Source organism: Bombyx mori, chromosome 1 (assembly GCF_030269925.1).
Source record: "Bombyx mori chromosome 1, ASM3026992v2".
NCBI lineage: Eukaryota > Metazoa > Arthropoda > Insecta > Lepidoptera > Bombycidae > Bombyx > Bombyx mori.
The window spans coordinates 16,321,870-16,343,175 of record NC_085107.1 but is presented as its reverse complement, the minus strand read 5'-3'; the positions used below and the strand labels follow the sequence as shown (position 1 = coordinate 16,343,175).

General features: G+C 34.2%; 1 protein-coding gene and 1 long non-coding RNA gene across 13 annotated transcripts in view; one reads left to right on the top strand and one right to left on the bottom strand.

The window, feature by feature from the left end:
* Positions 1 to 7,921: 7,921 nt before the first annotated feature.
* On the bottom strand, positions 7,922 to 9,135 carry LOC101736211 (uncharacterized). 2 transcript variants are annotated; one of them, XR_009973954.1, is made up of 2 exons: positions 8,940 to 9,135; positions 7,922 to 8,227 (listed from the first exon to the last, which is right to left on the bottom strand). It is a non-coding gene; the product is annotated as an uncharacterized LOC101736211 (long non-coding RNA). The 2 variants fall into 2 exon arrangements; XR_009973956.1 differs by having other exon boundaries at positions 8,952 to 9,135.
* Positions 9,136 to 11,301: 2,166 nt separating this feature from the next.
* The window catches only part of LOC101743427 (triple functional domain protein), a 166,232-nt gene continuing 156,227 nt past the window's right edge, over positions 11,302 to 21,306 (top strand). For 4 of the 11 annotated variants that reach the window (XM_062670280.1, XM_038010986.2, XM_062670276.1 and 1 more), the window contains exons 1-9: positions 11,499 to 11,875; positions 13,598 to 13,810; positions 14,408 to 14,600; positions 14,996 to 15,109; positions 15,250 to 15,430; positions 18,608 to 18,834; positions 19,771 to 19,874; positions 20,269 to 20,420; positions 20,935 to 21,155. In XM_062670280.1, coding sequence (XP_062526264.1) covers positions 13,629 to 13,810; positions 14,408 to 14,600; positions 14,996 to 15,109; positions 15,250 to 15,430; positions 18,608 to 18,834; positions 19,771 to 19,874; positions 20,269 to 20,420; positions 20,935 to 21,155 — 1,374 coding nt within the window. In that variant the 5' untranslated portion in view covers positions 11,499 to 11,875; positions 13,598 to 13,628. Of the gene's footprint in view, positions 11,876 to 13,597; positions 13,811 to 14,407; positions 14,601 to 14,995; positions 15,110 to 15,249; positions 15,431 to 18,173; positions 18,414 to 18,607; positions 18,835 to 19,770; positions 19,875 to 20,268; positions 20,421 to 20,934; positions 21,156 to 21,306 lie in introns of those variants that run through there. The other 7 variants (XM_038010982.2, XM_038010980.2, XM_038010989.2 and 4 more) reach the window with 5 other exon arrangements.

The window sequence follows — 21,306 nt, the reverse complement described above, 5'->3', positions numbered from 1 at the left end:
TAATAAACTACTACTATAATACTATTTAATAAGTTTATATATTTATTAATGCCAAATAGAACATATCTATAAAGAAACTTATTTTTTTAGTCACCTATCTGCTAGCAGCCTCGAGGCTATTCAATTCTGCAAGACAAGTCTGAAAGGATTTGGTAACATTTGTGATAGCAATAGCAGTGCTTCGCTCAATCTATCATTAAGTCACAATCACGACTTACTGAAAATTTTCAACGAGAAATAGTGCGTTTTCTTTATGGGTCTAATCGCACGGTGAACTGTTCGTCATATTCGATAACTTCAACGAGAACGGTAGTCGATGCTTGAAATGCCTAAAAGCACAGAAATAGGATCTGAAAGGACACGTTAGGGCAACGGTGGCTGTTCCTGACGCCGTCGTCTGGATCGGGGATGTAATTTGTGGCGACCACGATAAAAGGTTATTGTGCCGAGCCGCCTTCTCAAAGAAACGTTCTGACGCTCTCTTCAGAAACTTACGGATCCGTTCTAATTCTAAGTCGTCGTGAAACTACACATTTTCCACAAAAAAAAATTTTTATTGCCCTTGTAGACAGACGAGCATACGGCCCACCTGATGGTGAGTTACCGTCGCCCATGGACTTCAACAATGACAGGGGCAGAGCGAAGCCGCTGCCTACCGCTTAACTCGAATCCGTCGCTTGCGACGAAGGGCTCGACGAGTAAACTAACCCTCAGACACAGCCCACTGAGTTTCTAGCCGGATCTTCTCAGTGGGTCGCGTTTCCGATCCGGTGGTAGATTCTGCGCAGCACGGCTCTTGCTAGGATTCGTGCTAGCAACGTCATCAGGTTTGAGCCCCGTGAGCTCACCTACTAGTTAAGGCAGGAGCTAGGTGTCTTGGACATGATGTGGGAGGAGCTAGAACAGACTGCCCAAGCCCGATGTAAATGGAAGGATTTGATTCCAGCCCTACACCCCAGCAGACGGTAATAGGAAAGAATGATGATGATGATACAAGATGTGAAGCTGCTTTCAGACTACGCTATACTATAGTGCCATATAGTATAGCAGCCTATACTTAGCCAATAATATATAGTACAGTACAGCGTGAACGTTTCCTCCATAGCAATGTATAGTGTGCGATATTGTTGTGCTATGAGCTATATACTATATGCTATTATATTATAGCTTAGTCTAGGCTTAAGTGTATAATATCAGACTTTTAGTTGTTTTTGCCAAATTTGCCTACGGGTTCTATGATAAAAAATAGCTATATCTTTTGATTTCGTTGACCCAGAAGCTTGAGACTTTTACAGCTTCCTTTGACCATTGAACTTCTTATTTGGCAGTTGCTTAAACTTGATATCTTATGTCGTTGTGGAGAAATACGATTCGAAGTTTCGGACAGAAATAAAAGTTATCTCACTAGGGATCCGTTTTAACTTTTAAGGATCGGACCCCTAAAAATAAAATAATATGTATTTAAGTACACAGGACTCCTTAATTAGCATTATGTTCCTTTGAAACATTGCGGATCGTAGCACATTAGATATGATCTGTTTTTATACAAACTCATTATGTGGTTAGTTCAAGAAATAATTCTAAGATATATAATATATCTTAGAATTATTTTTCCACCTACTTACCAACTACGGCAGACTCAATCTGCACGGTTCATCAGTGTGGGAAAAAGAATAATGCGTCCGTTATAAAATACAAAACTAAATTGTCTTAATAATATACATTAAGTATAATAAATATAGTGGATAATATATTATAATAAGTTCTGCCGAATCTTGAATTTTACAGGCTACCGATATTTAAAATTATTTCAAGTTTTATTGCTGACTGCTGTACAGAGAGACATGCTTTTACAACGTACCTACTATTGAGCAATGAGCGGAGCCCATACATATCACTATGTGAATGCAGCGACTGATCTTCTGATTTAAGGTCACAATCTAAATTTTATTGCTAAATTACTCGCACTTATCAAACCGAAATACATAATATATATTATGACGGCTTCGATTTCTATCGTCTCGACGGAGCGACAGAATAATTTTTTTTTTTTTTTTTGGTCGGTAGGTTCGGTTGTGTTCGGTTCGATTTCTCTGCTCCCGTAAATAAATTAATTAAAAATAAACTAACACTTCATAATATCATTAAAACATATCAAAGTAGTGTTAAAGGTGTATAAATAAGTAAAATTATAAATAGTGCTTTAAAACGTTATTTAATTGTAATTTTGCTTGGTGAGTGTGTAATATTTTGTAATTTGAGGGTAATCTGACCGGCAACTTCGTAAATTTTCTTTACATATTTTATTGTAATTTATTTTAAAATGATGACTCGCAGCATCAAATCTCGTCAGGTTGATGAACAGCTTCGTATTGCTTTAGAACAATTAAAAAATATTCGCGAAAAATATGATATACTTTTACAAGAAAGTGAACAAAATGAAGAGGAGATGCTGTCAGTCATCTCTAAGAATACTGACCTTAAAAAACAATTGTCTCAGCTCTTCATTGAACACAGTGAAGCTCTTGAGATCAATCAGAAGTTGCAGGATACGATTAACACCTTTTCTCAATGCAGTGATGAATTTTGTGATTCATTGAAAATCACTGCTCAGTTGAGACATAAATTGGCTGAGGCTGATGATTGTATTTCTGACTTGCGGTCAGAGTTATGTAAACTTAAGGAACAGCAGCCTCAGAGCTTATATTCGGAACTGGTTCAGAGCGAACCCTCTTTGGTTGCTGTAGATACTGCCTTGAATTTTGACATAACTACTATTGATCTGACTGGTAGTGATGCAGAGACCTCAGAGCGCTCCCAGTTAGTTTTAAGTAAAAATAAACTTAGGAAATATGTTAAAATTAATAAATTAATATATAAGACTCAACGGAAATTGAGGAATTACAAGTCTCAGGAATACATCAAGTTCATTTGCAAGCAGAGAACTTCACTTTCACACCAGGTAGCTGTATTGACTGAACAGAGTCAACAAATTCATCACAAACACATGGAAGAAATAGAATGTTTATCTACACAAATAAACAATTTAAAGTCAAGTTTAGAGAACATTACATTAAACTATGAACTAGCACAGAGGGACATTAGTGAGCATGTGTTGGCAATGGACAATTTAATTGATACTTGTAATTATAATCAACAGCGTTTTGACTCTTTGACAATGCAGTACGCTGAATGTAAATGCTCTGCATCGGGTTGTCAGGAGCTACCACATGTTGAAATTCAAAAACATAATGTGTCTATTCTTTCAGTGCTAGAGTCTCAAAGCAATGATATTATGAGGGCAGCACCTATCTGTCTACCTACTACTGCATCTTCACAAGTTTCTAGAGAAGACAAAATTAAAATAAAAATTTTTAGTGATGAGCTGGGGAAACAAATGGGTGTGGCATTACATGACCTTTGTTTTGGACAACATGTGATTAATTACTGTATGCCAGGTGCTAATCCAGCACAAATATTTGATAAGATTTTAAATACCACACATTGTCTAAACACAGTCATAATAATTATGTTAGGGAGGAGAGAAAACGTTAACCAAAAACAAATTTTGCATTATGTTGAACAAGTTAATATGTTAAATATTAAAAAAATTATTATGTTCACCTTTCCTTACTTGCAGGACTTGCCGACAGAAAATAAAATTAGATTTAATATTAATAATGCAATTTATAATGCTTTTGACAATAATAACTGCATCTTGACATCCAAAAAATATGCATTTAAATTAATAGACTTAAATAATATAATAAAATTTAGATATTTAAGGACATCAAAAAATGAAATATTTAAATTAACGAATAAAAATTTTAGACAAGTAGCAACATCGCTACACTATTTTATACACAATTTCCTAGCTATAAATTTAGCTAAAAAAACACCTGCTTCTATTGAGCAGGAAAAAGATATGACATGTTATAAGACTTTGGAATCTGCTTCCAATTTAAATTAATTAGTAAGACAAAGGAGTCACACTCTTGCAATTACAAATCAATTAATACACCCACTAGATTATACCCATCAAAAGACGTTAACGTTTCAATTATTAACATATTCAATTTGGTGCATCAAAATTTACAAGGGATGATGGGTAAAGAGCTAGAAATTGAAATGTTTTTAAATATGCATAATATTAATGTATTCTGTGTCACTGAGCACTGGTTTAGAAACTATGAATTATTGTTTAATTTTAATGATCACCAGTTGTCAAGTTCCTTCTGCAGAGAGAACGCTATTCGCGGTGGCTCACTGATTCTCGTTAGTAAATGTTTGAAATGTAAGGAACGAAAGGATGTAGTGGCCCTCTCTGTTGAGAGAATTATTGAAATTTCCTGTGTTGAGCTTGAGCACCTCATCGTTGTCTGCGTCTACAGACCTCCTGATGCGTTATATGATTCTTTTGAAAATATTTTGGAAAATGTATTGCTAAAGCTTTCTGTCTCTAATAAACAAATTTTGGTATGTGGTGATTTTAATATTAATCTTTTAGAAAACACAAATACCACTATTAGATTCAGAACACTGTTAAAGTCATATAACCTCCCAAACTTATTTTTAGAGCCTACTAGGACAACGACCACATCGGCAACATGTTTAGATAACATATTTACAAATGTAACACCGACTAACAAAAAAATTATTAATCAGTTAACATCAGACCATAGTGGACAATTTCTGTCTTTTGAATCTAATATGAATCCTAAAGATAAAAATACTCTTGTGATTGTTCCTATTAATAAAAAACGAATTGAGAAGTTTAGAAATAATATTAAGCAAGAACATTCAGAAATTATTTATAACAAAAACCCAAATTTGTCATACCAGAATATGTTTCAGAGAATTAATTTGGTCTTTACTGATATATTTATTCCTAAAACTGTAACATTAAAAAACAAAACAGTGTTCAGCGAGTGGGCCACCACCGGAGTGTACAAGAGTAGAAAAAAGTTATATGATCTGTACTCTGAAAAAGCTTATAATAATGATGAAACATTTCATCAATATGTCAGGAACTATTCAAAACTATTTAGAAAAGTTTGTTTAGCGGCAAAATCTTTACATTTAAGTGATTTAATAAAAAATGCCCCTGACAAGATAAAGATGACTTGGAACATCATTGGTAGAGAAAGTGGAAAAGTCAGAAATAGCCACCAAGAATTCTCATTAAAAATAGATGATAAATTGGTAACTAGTCATGAAGATGTGGCTAATGCTTTTGAGAAGTTTTTCTCTGAGATTCCAGTTTCAACTACCACTTCTCTAAATTCATCCCCCACAGCAGCTGAAATATTATTGCATAAACATGCCAACAAATGTAATGAAATTTTTAAATTTAAGGAAATTAATTCAAGCAGTATAATAAAAAGTTTTAATAGCCTTAATGTAAAAAATACAGCTGACTTGTGGGGAATATCAGTAAAGATTTTGAAGTCTGTAATAGACATTATTGCTCCTCATCTTGTTAGTATTTTTAATGACTGTATTAGGTGTGGTGTATTTCCTGACTTAATGAAACATAGTAAAGTGATTCCTCTTTTTAAATCTGGTAGTACTGATGACCCCTCTAACTATAGACCTATTTCAGTACTCCCTACGTTGAGTAAAATTTTTGAAAAAATTATTTTGACCCAACTTTTAGAACATTTTAATTCAAATAACCTGCTTCATAATAAACAATTCGGGTTTACCAGGGGTCGCTCTACAACTGATGCAGGTGCTTATCTAGTCAAAAATATTTTTAAATCTTGGGAGGAATCGCATGATTGTCTTGGAATTTTCTGTGACTTATCCAAAGCATTTGACTGTGTTGAACATGAAACATTGGTGAGGAAACTACATCACTATGGTATTAGGGATGGTGCATTGGAACTTATTACTTCCTATTTATCAGGACGGATACAAACAGTAGATGTGAAAGGTAATAGATCTTCAGGCACCTTGTTGAAAATGGGTGTACCTCAGGGTTCCATTTTGGGTCCTTTTTTATTTCTAATATATATAAACGATTTACCTAGTTTTATTGAGTCCCGACACGAGGTCGTATTATTCGCAGATGATACATCTTTATTATTTAAAATTAAACGACAACTACAAGTCTATGACGAAGTGAATGATGCGATTTCGTGTGTGGTTCATTGGTTCCGTATCAATAACCTATTATTGAATAGTAAGAAAACTAAATGTATTAAATTTACTTTAAAATGTATTAAACCATCTTTAAATGTGAGACAAGTGGATAGTGATGTAATTGTTTCTGAGGAATCATTGGAGCTTGTTGAGTCAACCGTATTTCTTGGTATAACAGTGGACTCCAAACTGCAGTGGGGACCTCATATTCATAAATTGGCGAGTAAGCTCAGCTCTGCAGCATACGCAGTAAAAAAAATTAGAATGTTAACAAACGCGGACACGGCTCGTTTAGTTTACTTTAGTTACTTCCACAGTGTCATGTCCTATGGCATTTTGCTATGGGGCAATGCGGCCGATGTAGAAATGATATTTATTCTGCAGAAAAGAGCTATACGTGCTATTTATAACATGCACTCAAGGGAATCCCTGAGGGAGAAATTTAAAGAAATTAAAGTTCTCACTATGCCATCCCAGTACATTTTTGAAAATTTGATGTATGTTCGTAAACATATTGAGGAGTTTCCTAAACAGTCGGACATACATAATAGAAATACTAGGAACAAACACAAGCTTGTTGTGCCGATGAGTAGGTTACATAAGATACGAAATTCATTCGGGTGTTTGTCTGTGCGCCTGTACAACAAAATCCCACATGATGTTCAGAACCTACATATACATAGGTTTAAGAAAACTATTAAAGAACATCTGTGCAATAAAGCTTACTATAAAGTCAATGATTATCTAGAAGATTGCACAAAGTGGGAATGAGTTGCTCGCTCCAGGCATTTCAATATTGTAGTAATTGTTACGTTATAATACTCAGTGTAAAAAATTCATATTTAAAAAAATAATAATATTAAAAAATAAATAAATAATAATTTTATATGTAAAAAAAAAGACATGCCCGCTGAGTTTCTTGCCAATTCTTCTCAGGACGGAGGCTAGTTCTTGTGAATTGGCGGTAGTTCTTTTGACGTTCAACAAGTATGTACTTTCATTTATGTTGAATAAAAATTTTTTTGATTTGATTTGATTTGATTTGATTTAATTGTGAGACTTAGTACAGGCTTACGCATTGCCAACAGCAGGTATAATTAAGACCTAACGGCAGTTATCAATATTCTTTGTTCACCCTATCTCGGTCTATCTGCCTTCAAAGGAACTGGCCCTGGAATTATGATATTTCTATATTATTCATAAAGCTGACTATATGTAGTGTTCATGTAAAAATTGTAATTCGACCATAACGAAAGACATCTCAAAATTTATATTAAATAAAAAAATAACAATTGCTAATTTGAAAAAAGTTTTGGTACATGTCGATCGTTAATAGCTATTAAACAAAAAAAAAATGTACTGAAGGCAGAGTTCAACCATTTAGTCAAGGCTTGGTTAAATTGTTTCTATACCTAGTATACCTTGCAAATCACCTATAATGCTTAGAGGTAAAGTCGGGATATCGATCATGCGCCCAGACACAGACATCTATAACTCATAAATGCAACCGCGTTGTTTCCCGCAGTGATTTACGATCCAAAGTGCAGCAGAAAGTACACTGACGACAGCAGCGCAGTTGCGAATTCATTGATTTAAACGTATACTTCATTTAAGTCCTACGGTAGTTGTCTAGACGTCGTCTATTTAATTAATAATTTATATATCATCTATCTTTACATAATCTCGTACTCATGTGCTATCGATGTGCAGTTCACGCAAAAGCAAATGATCGATTGTCCATTATAGGTCCCAGCGGGTTGTAATAATTGAAACACTATTGTTTGTTCGGCGAATACAATTTATTCATCATCAGATTCTTCCATGTGGATGTGTTTTCCACTTAATATCAGGTGGGCTGTGAGCTCGTCCAACCATCCAAGCAATAAATAAATTAAAAAAATGTGGCCCTTTATGGGCCCCGAGGTAACCATTCCAGGCAATGGTCTGTCTCGGTGGTGTCGACACCGGTATAAACTTCGAAATAATACCTTGAAAGTATGCAAGATTTTTGTCAAACTTTTTTTGATGAAACATCACAACTAAACGTCCCATATTTATTTTCCTCGACCATATCTGCCAGCACCTATAAATAATTTAGATACTTTTATAAATATAACTAGCGGCCCGCTTCGGCTCCGCTCGGGCCTTTTACAAAAATCTCAACGATATTTGACGTTGTTTTTTTTTTGTAAATAAAAGAACACTTATTGCGGCATAACTATAAACTATAATAGCTAGATATACCTATGCTGTAGCGGCACTTTGTGTAAATAATAATGTGTTTTACAAAGTCCTAGTACATTATTTTATTCTATCATCAATAGTTTTCGCAGGGCACGCGATGTAAAGATTAGGTATTTTAGGATTTTTTTACACCTTGGGTTACATTATTGGAGTTTTAGTACATAAGGATCCCTAAATTAAAAAAAAAAATTATAGCCTATGTCACTTGGGAATGGTGTAGCTTCCAAACAATGAAAGAATTTTTCAAATCGGATCAGTAGTTTTGTAGCCTACGCAATACAAACAAACAAACAAATCTTTCCTCTTTATAATATTATAATAAGTTTTTTTTTATGGGATTTTAGGTATGACCTGGTAGCTAAGAACTTTAGGTCAAATCTTATTTTAATTTTAATAATACGTAGCTTTTTTATATGAAAATGATATTATGAGATGATATGAAGTTAAATATTATGAAAGATGGCATGAAGTGAAATGAAAACGAAATGAAATGAAATGAGATGAGATGATATGGGATGAAGTATAATCTCACTAAAATGGTGGTCATTTACTGAGACTTTTACAGTGGACTTTTTGGAAGATCCCGAGCAGTTACGTTCAGTAGCTTTGTTTCATTTGTGCACTTTCACAGATACTAAACAGTTAATAAACCACCGTTATTACAAATTTAAACCTGAAGAAACATTAATGAGACAAAATAAAACAAATCACACAACTTCACTCCTCGCGTTCCCGCCAAAAAGTCCATATTATAAGTAAGTATAGATAATATAGAAGTTAACGACTAGGAGAGTGCCACAAAGATGAAAATTCAATATTTTATAGTTTTCTATTTTTTTGTAAGTGTGTAATAAAAATTGCTTCAACGGGAATATAAAAACCGAGTTTTCTGTAATAGCTGGTGTATTGAGCAATAGTAAGATGCTCAATACGAATATTAATTATTGTAAATTGTATTGAGCTGGGCTGAATATTATTAAAGGAGCTATGTCCTACTTTTATTTCTTAATGTCTCAACAGGTCTTAGCTAAGGTCAGCTATTCTAGTAAAAGACAGGAATTAAGTGAATGATACTTTAAGAATAGAAACTATGCACAACTACAAACAGATACTAATGAGCAAACTAGATAATAGACATAATTATGCTGCCGCGCACTTTTTTTTAAAACATTCTTAATTGGTGCTCCGCTTGCATTGGTCTTAGCGTGATGTTATATAGCCTATAGCTTTCCTCGATAGCTGGGAATTACTACAAAACAGCGATGGCGCATTTGAAAAAAAACTGGGTAAACAAAAAAGCTCGATATTTGGGTACCTGACGAGCTCACTGAAAGAAACCTAATGAACCGTGTTCTCATTTGTGATTCTTTACTACGACGTAATGAAACCGTACTATTTTTGAAGAAGCTGATAACTGGTGATGAAAAGTGGATCACGTACGACAAGAACGTGCGAAAAAAGTCGTGGTCAAAGGCCGGTCAGGCTTCACAGACTGTGGAAGGCAGACAGGACCATCGATTCTGAACTTTACTGCGAACAACTATTGAGATTAAAGCAAGAAGTTGAGAGAAAGCGGCGGGAATTAATTAACAGAAGGAATGTGATTTTTCATCATGATAACGCTAGACCTCACACATCTTTAGCCACTCAGCAAATATTAAGAGAGCTTGGCTGAAAGGTATTAATGCATTCGCCGTATAGTCCTGACCTTGCACCTTCAGATTTCCGGTCTCTTCAGAACTCTTTAGGCGGTGTCAGGTTAACACCACGAGAAGACTGCCAATTGTCGCGGTATTTTGATCAGAAGCCCCAAAATTTTTATAGCAATGGGATCATGTCCCTACCTACAAGATGGCAAAAAATTATCAAATAAAATGGTACCTATGTGTTTAGTTAAATGTAAATAAACTGTATTAAAAATGTTGTGAATTTTCTTAAAAAATGCGAAGAAACTTTTTCCCCAGATTGATAAAAACTCGACACTGGCAACAGTGGCAACTCAAGATATCAATGACAGACAAAAAAAGAATAGAATACATAAGCCAGACATACGATCTACAATTAGTTATTATGGTACAATGTGAGCATTATTCCATGACGATTTTGTTGGGGTACTCTATGAAATGTATTATGGGTGTACGTGACATCACAATAATAAAACCGCCTTTAATGTTTGCGTTCTCCATCATGACATACAAAGGGAACTAACGATATAATGTTTTAAACAAAAATCGGAACCCATGTTATTGTGAAAGGTAAATGAAAATGAAATTTAAGAAAGGAATGAAGCTTTTATTGAGAACCGAGAAACTATTTAATATTTCTTTTTACATACATGAATGACCAAGCTCACTGTCCATCTGATGTTAAATGGGCACTGGATCTATAGATAATTTGACGTGTAGGAACCACCCACCTTAAATTATGAGGTCATACCCTAAATTATAAATACTATTTTTTTTACATTACCATACTTTCTTAGGTTCGGGGAAATACGTGTAGTATCTATGGGAATTACTAAATAATTGTCAAAATAAAATAAATCGGATTTGATTTATTATACTGGGAGTATAATAAGAGTAAACAATTTAAATAAACTCCATGCTTGTCGTTGACATTTGCAGACTCTTGCATAAAAAATTATAATCGTAATTCGTTACTTATAATTGACCATTTTTGTCACCAAACATAAACGTTTTCTTTATCTTTACACAATAGGACTACATACAACAGCACGAAATGATTTTATGTGTTGCAATATATTAAGTAGGTACCTATTATTCTATATGATATAATTTATCGTCCAGAATTTAATTTAATCGATCTTAATGAATCTAATATGTAATCTAACTATTATCTACCCATTTATGCAGCATCTGTGACTGAAGCTATTGCGACACTTCGTTTAAAAATCGCAAATGTACCAAGTGTACACTAACAACCTATTCAGTCAAACCCTGATTTATAACTATTCTAAGTACATACATACCAAAATTTAAAGTTTTTTAAAATAATACATTTTGCTAATAATTCAATAATCAAAATTTGTAATTATTATTTCAAATCATGCGACATCTGTAAATTCTGATAAATGTAACTTAACCACATTCCATTACGCGTTCAAAAACTGAGTGGGTTCGATAAACTCAACAAATTTTAAATTTAAATTTCGATACAATTAATAAAACAAAAGTAAAGAATGAGTTTTTGTTGTTATAGCCTTTGATTAACAGATTAATAAACTTGTTTACAATAGTTTATTATGATGCTAAGGCCGGTAAAAAAACTGGCGCGCCATTGTGGTTGATTGAGGTAGTCGGTGATTCTGTGAACCAGTGTGTGTCACTGATGCGCCTTGTGTGTTTTTTAATGTTTTAGCGCAGTAATGAATATATTTTTTACAAATGTTTTACTGAAAGTAATCACTATGACAATAATGTGTGCCGAACCTTTTATACCTGATTAATTGGCGTCTTGAGTCATCACGGTTAGTTCAAAATTTATAATTAAGGTTATTTGTTGTGACATACACGCAAAGTTAATATGTCTGCAGTAATTTGTAATCGGTTAATGTTTAAACGAAATATAAACAGAGTTTAACCAGAATACAATAATAGTAACAAGTTCAGGATTATATTTTAAATTTGGAATATGCTACATTTGTAACAAAACAATGACCCTCCCTAGCGTCGGTCGTATGTTTCACAAAGAAGTAAGACAACTTAACATCTGTAAATTCCACAGTTTAGACCAGTTACTGTTAGTGATACTAAATAATTTTCGTTACTTAGTCTAATTGACGTCAGTAAAACAATTTGTTAATAAAATTGCAGTGAGCTTATTTGACAATGTTTGTTTGACGCTAGTGAGTTAGTGAATAACAACAGAATGAAAGGAGCACTACTTAAATTGAATGTTTAAAAATTCAACATGCACTTACTACTCTGATTTTAATGAAGTTCTTGAATAAAAAATTATCACAATATAAAAACAAAAAATTTTCAAGAAAGTCTCTTCCTAATTATACGATCTCTGATCATTTTCATTATTACTTTACTTAACATGTCTTTATATTTTGTACAAATACTAACTTAGCATCATACACATTCTTTTACTTAACAGTGCATTTTAGCTAATTTTAAGTTTAGTTACATAAATTGTACATAAAGAAATGCAATTTATATAAAAAACAAACAATGTTGTAACTATGAATTAAAATTTAAATTATTAGCATTCCATCCTAAAGTGAGAACCCTGCTTAACATCAAGTATCAGCCTTGAGCTCAGTGTGCCTCCTAGTAAGGCCTTTCCTTTATTTTCAGGTATTTCTGTCTTCTGTCCTTGAGTTACAAGTGGCTATGCCTAAAATTAATCCCATCTGCTATATTTTGTTCTCTTATAAAATATTTAGGATAATATTGTGAATCATCATCATCATCATCATCATGCTTTCCTATTACCCTCTGCTGGGGTGTAGGGCTCGAATAATTTTTTTCCATTTGTATCGGTCTTGGGCAGTCTGTTCTAGCTCCTCCCACGTCATGCCCAATTGTGAATATTACTAAATAATGAATAGTAAAATTATAAATGTAGTGAGTTCAAGTTGTCAGTTGCACTTCTCCTTGTTTTGATAATTCTCAATGCACCAGTTGATATTAATGTTTGCTTCAGCTATGTTAGGCAACTAGTATTGATATTTTAACAACAAAAAATTGCTTGCTGAAATAAATAGAAAGAAAAGTAAATTTATTAAATATTATTTAATTGTACAATATTATACAACAATAGCATAGCATAGCATAGCAAATTTAAGAATTAAATTATTTAATGTGGTCAAAAACTTTGATTTTCTATCCTTTAGAATATAAAATTAATATCATAAATCTAATAATAAAAAGCTAAGACAAAGTAGGATAAACAATAATTAAAAGAGGACAAAAATAATTCTTTTTTATGCCCACTAAACATTGATGTCATGAAGTAAATAATTAAAAGAACAACTTTTTGTTAGCATAACAGCTTGAGAAAGAGGTACAGTATAATCAGTTTGAGCCTAACATGACACCACCAGTTTTCAAAATAAAAATAAGATAAATAAAGCTAGATAGTAAAGTAGGAGTTTTTTCTTATGGATGGAGAAGTTTCTTACTAACTATTAATTCAAATATGATAAAAATATTTGATTTCATTGATTTTATATTTTGATTAGGCTTCTTCAAGCAGTGCCCTAAGGGGTAGAGATGGAGGCAGGAGCAAGGGCTCTCGACGTCCTCCCGCTTCTGCAGGAGCGGGTGGCGTCTCTCACTGGTGGTCGGGATCGCCGGGGAAGTCCTATCATCTGGTTTCCGGCCAACTCAAGGAGGGATCGTGTCGCTCCAGATGACTATAGACGTTTGATACATTACTTGATCAGTATACCTGGGTAAGAAAACTTTTATATTTGTTAAATAGGTACAATGTGTATTATGTTAACATTTGTCTCTATTCTATATTATTCTGATAACTTTGTGCCTCAAGCAACTATCTATACACTCATCGTTCTCGTTGAATCTGTCACTTGTGATGAAGGGCTCAGTGAGTACATTGTCCCACAGACACAGCCCACTGAATTGCTTGATGCATTTTCTCAGTGGGTCAGGATCCGGTGGTAGATTCTACGAAGCATTGCTCTTGCTAGGGTTAATGTTAGCAATGTAGTCAGGTTTGAGCCCTGTGAGCTCACCTACTTGTTAGGGTTACGGTGAAAAGGCCTCTCAAGGCTATCAGCTTAGATAGGAAAAAAAGATATTTATATAGTAAGCTGATTCAAAATTTAATAGACTCATAATAGGAGTGAGCAGTAGAACAATAGAAGACTTGGTTTTTGTTCATAGTCAACATGTAACAGTGTATCTTTTGTAAAAATTATTAACTATATTGCCATTCAATATTTTGTTAATGATTTTTTAGATAATCCACAAGTTACAATAAGAAATTTTATTAGTTGATATCACTGCTATGTTTATGTTCTTTGTTATAGTGAATCTGTGAAAAGTCTCGGATTCACAATATTAATTGACATGAGAGGTTCGGCGTGGGCTGCTATCAAGCCAATCCTAAAGGTTCTTCAAGAACACTTCCCATCATCCGTCCATCAGGCACTGGTAGTTAAACCTGACAATTTTTGGCAGAAACAACGTACAACTATTGGAGCACATAAATACAAATTTGAGGTAATACCTGTTATATATTTAATTCAATAGCATTATGTACATATTTCTTACAAATTTCTGAACTAAAATTATTAGAATCTAAATTTAACTTTTTATTGAGTCATTTCAATGATGTATCATCAGCAATTTCTATAGTTCTTAATATTATCACCACTGTCCTCAACATTATATTAATGTTTCCCCCAATTCTATGCTGTAAGAATTAACCACTAGGTCTGATAGCACAACGACATGGTAATCTTCTTTCTAAAATTTGGTATGATAATATATGTTTAGATTATATATAAAAACCAACAGTCAAAATCAAATACCATTCAAGAATTGATTAGTTCAAGCTAGGTATAATCATTAACCATAGAATAAAACACCCATAAGACTTATTTAAATTGTTTCAGACAACAATGATTAGTTTAGAAGCACTTCCTAAAGTTATAGATAGTTCACAATTGACTCCAGATCTAGAGGGTACATTGCAGTATGATCACCCACAGTGGATTGATCTAAGATTGGTGAGTATACAAAAACATATTTATACAACATACATACATATTTGTACAAACAACAATAGGTTTAATAACCTATTTTATAGTGCTAGTTTAGTTTCCAACCCTTATATTTCATGCATGTTCTAAATACATAAAAATTTTAGGCATTAGAAGAATTGATGTGGCAGGCCGGTGAGCTTCTAGATCGATTAGATGATTTACAAGAGGATGTAGCCAGAGCAGACTTTGCTGATGATGTGACGGGTGCAAGGAGAGCCATTGATGCACATGCAGACATTAGTAAACGACTTGCCAAAGTTCCTGTTGATGAATTAGAAGCACAAGGTAAGATGCATTTATAAATAAATTTCTGAATTCAATCGTCTCTAGATTAATGGATAAGGCGACCGGAGTAGTACAAATAATATGCAGGGCCTCAAATATACAGCAAGCACAATTTTTTGTAGGTATGTGTGAGTTACGGAACACTAATGCATATTCGCAAATAAATCTTAGAGAAAGGAATAATGTTGTCTAATAAAAATAAAACCCAGACAATATTCACATAAATATATGGAATTAGTAAGGGTAGGTATAATAACCAAGAGGGATTCAGGGGGATCCATCGCATAGTGTTTACGGCGTCGACGGTGGTTGGTTGCTACATGAGTCGGATCGGGAGTGTGGTTAGCACTGGACACGAAAATGATTTTACAGTGTCGCAACGTTTCCACGAATATATTGTATTGTATTGCAACTTACATGAACCATAAAAACGTTGCTAATGTTTCAATATAAAAAAAGGCTAGAATGGGCGATAAAAAATTCTCTCGGCGCGAAGACGTCGTAGATTTGGACCTGGTCCAAAAAAGGGTGGTTATAAACTCGAAAGATCTGTTGAAGATTTATTAGTTTTTATTAAAAAAGGTTCTTGTCGCTCTGTTCAGTTGTTCGTTGTATGCGTTCAGATGCTTAATCTTGTGTATTCTTATAAAGAAAATCTTTCTTTTTCTAATGCATGAAATTTATTACTGTATTGCAATGTGCCTTCGTTTGTACATTATAATAACAGCATTATAAAAATCTGAAGTTTTAGGTACTACAAATTATAATGTTACTTAGAACATACCTTACTCGCTCTTTTTCTCATTGAAAGGACCATACTTGGCTGTCTAACATGGTCTTTGTTATGAGGTTTTACTACTTACTCATGAATCGTAACTTGATATAGGTGGGCTGATGTATGGGATATATTTTTCATAAAAACACTGGCTCAGTCATTCTTTCTTTGTCAAAACACCCATGAAATCACTATTGAAGCCATTATACACGTTATTCTTATTCTTCTTCTTTTATCTTCCTATCTATACTGATAGCCTTGAGAGACTATCAGCTTCTCCTTGTCGTGTAGGTGAGCTCACGGGGCTCAAACCGGAGTGTTGCTAACACTAACCCTAGCAAGAGCAGAGCTTTACAGAATCTACCACCAGATCGGAAACGCGACCCACTGAGAAGATCAGGCGAGAAACTCAGTGGGCTGTGTCTATGGGTTAATTTACTATTCGAGCCTTTTCGGCAAGTTCGGCAAGGATGCTGACCGGTGCTTGAGGTACCTAAAAGCACCGTTAATGGATCAGAAGGATTCGTAATGACGTGTTTAGGTCGACGTCGACTGTTTACCATTCGGTCCACAGGATCGGGTTATTCTTCTGTTGCATACCGCCTGATTTCGATTTTCTTATGTGATTTTTTTAGTACTCTCTTATTGTTAATGCTTATCTCGGATTTTATAAGTTCCAAATAATTATTTTAACTGAATATGATGATGTTGGTTGACTGACTAGAGTATAATGATACTCTGGAGTAGACTAGAGTACTTTAGTCATTTCTTCCAAAATATTTACGAATTAGATTCACGAATCGTCCTCGTTTATCGCTCTTTCTAATAGTGAAAACCGTATCAAAATCTATTTCGTGACCTAGAAGAAGTAAGCAGAAAGACAGACAGGGACTGCGACCGTTACTTTGCTTTATATTTTATTTTTTATTTTTTTATAGCTTAGATAGGTGGACGAGCTCACGGCCCACCTGGTGTTTAGTGGTAACCGGAGCCCATTGACATCTACATCGTAAATCCCGCCCGCCACCCACCTCGAGACATGAGTTGTAAGGTCTCAGTTTTAACAATACAATTTAGAAATTATAATTAGGCGGAAGTTACGTTATAATTTTGCTGTCTTACGTTTAATTACTGGTTGTATTCTTAATCAAAAAGCTAAGACTCTCATTAATAGTCGATAAAGGTAAATAGTCTCATCAAAAATAAATATCAGTTTTAGCGTTTTATTATGAATAAGTTGACTAGGCTTGAAGCCAACTAGTTTAAACTGCTTGTTCGTAAATAATAATTATAAAATCTTTAAAATTAGCCCGGTTTCCTTATAACCTAACATTAGACGGGGTACTTAGTGCGGTGCTCTTAGCTGCTGTGAACTTTCACTTAATATGACGTTCGACTTGTCGTACTTTCAATTGTAATAGAGTTAATAGCCAAATATTTGCCCGTTTAAATGGTATAGCAAATGACCTTGTTGCAACGAGTTGCTTGAGGTATCCGATATCATCTAATTTTACTCTTACGTCACTGGCTACCTAAGACCGGGAATTATCCCTACATCGTAATTGAGTTACATTACCGAATGTTTACATAAATGCCACAAACAAAACCTATAATCGGACTTTGTAATGCCATCACGAGCAACGGTAATCACTTATAATTACGCGGGATGTGGGCTCAGTTTCTCCGAAAGCAAAAACAAAAATAAAATGGCACCATCATAATTACGATTTACACGAGCTACAACACTTTTTGATGAGACGACTGAATTGTACAATAACGTTAAAAATGGACGTAAGAAAATTTCTTATCATCTTAACTTAATGTTTCGATAACTTAATGTTTCTTTAATGTTAAACTACCTTCACTAACTATTACTTTAATAAAAGTGCATAAAATTTCGTTATTAATTTATTCATTTGTCTAAATAAAATTTAAACTGAAGGCAGCAGAGTAACTTGTTGCATTAGTTTAATGTAATGAATTGTTTTAGAAAATGGTTAAACAGCGGAAAAAGATATTTATTTGTTGTCCCACGGTTGAATGGTTTGCCGTCGGCGGTCGATTGAATAACTGTTGAGTTTCAGTGTTACTTCACAAACAGCGGTGTTATAACAAGCGAAGGAGTGCTATTATAGTTTGTTTTGAATTTTACAATGTGTTTTGATTGTCTTTGGTATTCAAATAAAAATGGTATTGGATTAAAAAATGGTATGTCGAAAATTCCATTTTGTTTATCTTGAAAGTTACATGTTTTCATCGGTTTTTTAATTGATAATTGAAGTCTTGATCTGTACTTCTTAAATAATATGTATATGGTAAATATGATATTGTTATGATGCCAAACATAGTTGTAATCTTAAAATGTGTTCAAAACATATTGAAAATATATACTTTGTAAACAGGTGAGAGGGTGTTACAACGATTAGAAGTGGCGGAGGCCGCGTGTTCCGAAGCTAGCGGTAGTGGCGCCGAAGGTTCTGCTTTCCACTGCGGATCGCCGGGCGCCGTGCGAGCTCAACTTTCGGCTGTGCGGTCCGCGCATGCGCATGCCCATAAACTTTGGCAACACAAAAAAATGCAGCTAGATCAGTGTTTTCAGCTCAGATTATTTGAACAAGACTGCGAGAAGGTAATTTTCTTTTATCAGCTATAAAGTTAAATTGTAGGTCTAATTGTAACGTATTTACCCTTGAATATTTCATACCTGAATTAACGCACATCGTCTTCTCGCAATAAAACTGTATAATCTCAAAACTTACTAATTTTACAAGAAAGTGTTTTTAAAGGCTTAATATGAGTCGTCTATTATCAAAGGTGGAAATCTATGTATTTGGACAAAAAATAATTATTGATATGTCAATTCAGATTGATTTGAATATAATCGTCTCCTTCAAAGAATACGGTTCAAAACCTGCATTAAATAAAGGTTAATAGTTAACCTGTTATTTATCTAAGATGTCGTTCAGAAGAGTTTTGTGACTGCCAATGGAATACAAAGTCAATAATTCGTTTTTCTGATTTTCCAATGATTGTCCAAAAGTCACATTGCCGGCTTTGATAATAGTCGACTCATATGTAATATTTTTAATATTAATCATATTTGCAATATTAATTTTTTATTTTTTTCAGTTACATTATCTGTTTTTTAAATAAGATAAAATTATGTATTAATTTTGTTAACAGTAGTCAAAACATAGGTAAACTAAAACTAAACTACGCTCTTTTGACAGTATTTATCAGAAAAATACTGGTGATACCAAATGTTTACGCATATTAACTCAATACAAAAATTTTCTTTGGAGATTGTACACTTTTAATGCGAAAAGGCGACATGATTATGAATAAAAATAAAGATTCATTGCACGCACTGTATAAGTGCAACTTTCAGAAGAATTGTATCATTCTCTCGTAGTCTGAAATCCTATAGTGTTTCACTCTTTCTGTGATAATTCCTCGTTTTATCGACTTTAAAATCGCAACGGTCTTAAAGATTTTTCACCATAATTGGTATTCACTTTTAAACACTGTAAGAAATGAGTACTAGTATAATGTTTCAAATGCGCAGATGTTGGAATGGATCGTGAACCACCGTACGGCCTTCTTAGCCACGTACGTTGAGATCGGACGGTCATGTGCGGCCGCAAAACGTTTACAGGAAGAACACGCTAGGTAAGTCTAGACATTAGATGCACAAGGACGTATCGAATTTTGCAAAAATCAATTGAATACCTCTTCCTAATCCTTTGTAGTTTTTTTGCTCATTACGTAAGATCTAGACTCTATTTTTAGAATCAGTATGGATTTAGTTTATCGCCAAAATGTTTATAATGCATTTGGAACAATTGCGATTTGAAATGTTCAATATGAAAAGTCTTAATGACGATAAATATGTTATCGATCTTGCAAAAAGACCGTTACCTTGAATTAAAATGTATCAATCAGCATTTTAAAGTAATGTTTAATTAAAAGTAAAACTCACAATTCAATTTGAAAATTTCGTGTTAGGCTTAAAATGAATATGCGACTGAGGTTTTGTGATGTTTTAATTGTGGATACGTGTTAGATTTGCAGCGGCGTGTACTAGCGGCGGAAGGCCGAGTGTCGCACGTGTGACGACAGCCGCGCGACGTCTCGCTGACAAGAGACATTACGCTGAAAGTCAGATATCAGCATTAGCACAAAGACTCGAAAGAGCTTACAAACAGTTGGCAGCCGGTAAGATAATTTTAATTGACAGTTTTTTATAACCATTTTCTATTTTATTCGAAGCAGAAAAATACCTTTATTTTAACACCTATCTAGATGTTAACCTCATGTATAAAAGCGTTTAAGGGTATTCATGTTATTGTCTACGGGCTTTAATGTGTTTTTTTTATTAATTAGGTGGGTGGACGAACTCACAGCCCACCTGGTGTTAAGTGCTTACTGGTGCCCATAGACATCTACAACGTAAATGCGCCACCCACCTTGAGATATAAGTTCTAAGGTCTCAAGTATAGTTACAACGGCTGCCCCACCCGTCAAACAGAAACGCATTACTGCTTCACGACAGGAATGGGCTGAATGGTTGGACCTACCTACCACCAGTAAAAATTTGAACAGTAGTGAACTTTGGTCTTATGTTGATTGACAGATAAATTTATAACATGAATATATTATATAATCTATATTACTTACCGTCTCATATTGTATCAGTATAAATGAGATTTAATAAAATAATATTCTCAAGGTCTTGAAGAACGTTCTGCAGTGCTGTCACTGTCGGTGGTATTTCATCATAAAGCTGAGGCGTACGCTTCAGCGGTGGGAGGGTGGGGAGCGCAGTGTGCCGTCGCTCTACAACTAGCAACGGGTCAAGGAGGAGCGCCTTGTAACGATCCGAGGGCATTAGAACAACACGCCCAGAGACATCGCCAACTTTACGAACACATGTGTCAGGCCTACACTGAGGTGAGGAGCGGTATTTGTGTAACGACAGTGAAGGCAGAAGTTTTTTTTTTATTGCTTAGATGGGTGGACGAGCTCACAGCCCACCTGATGTTAAGTGTTTACTGGAGCCCATAGACATGTACAACGTAAATGTGCCACCCACCATGCGACA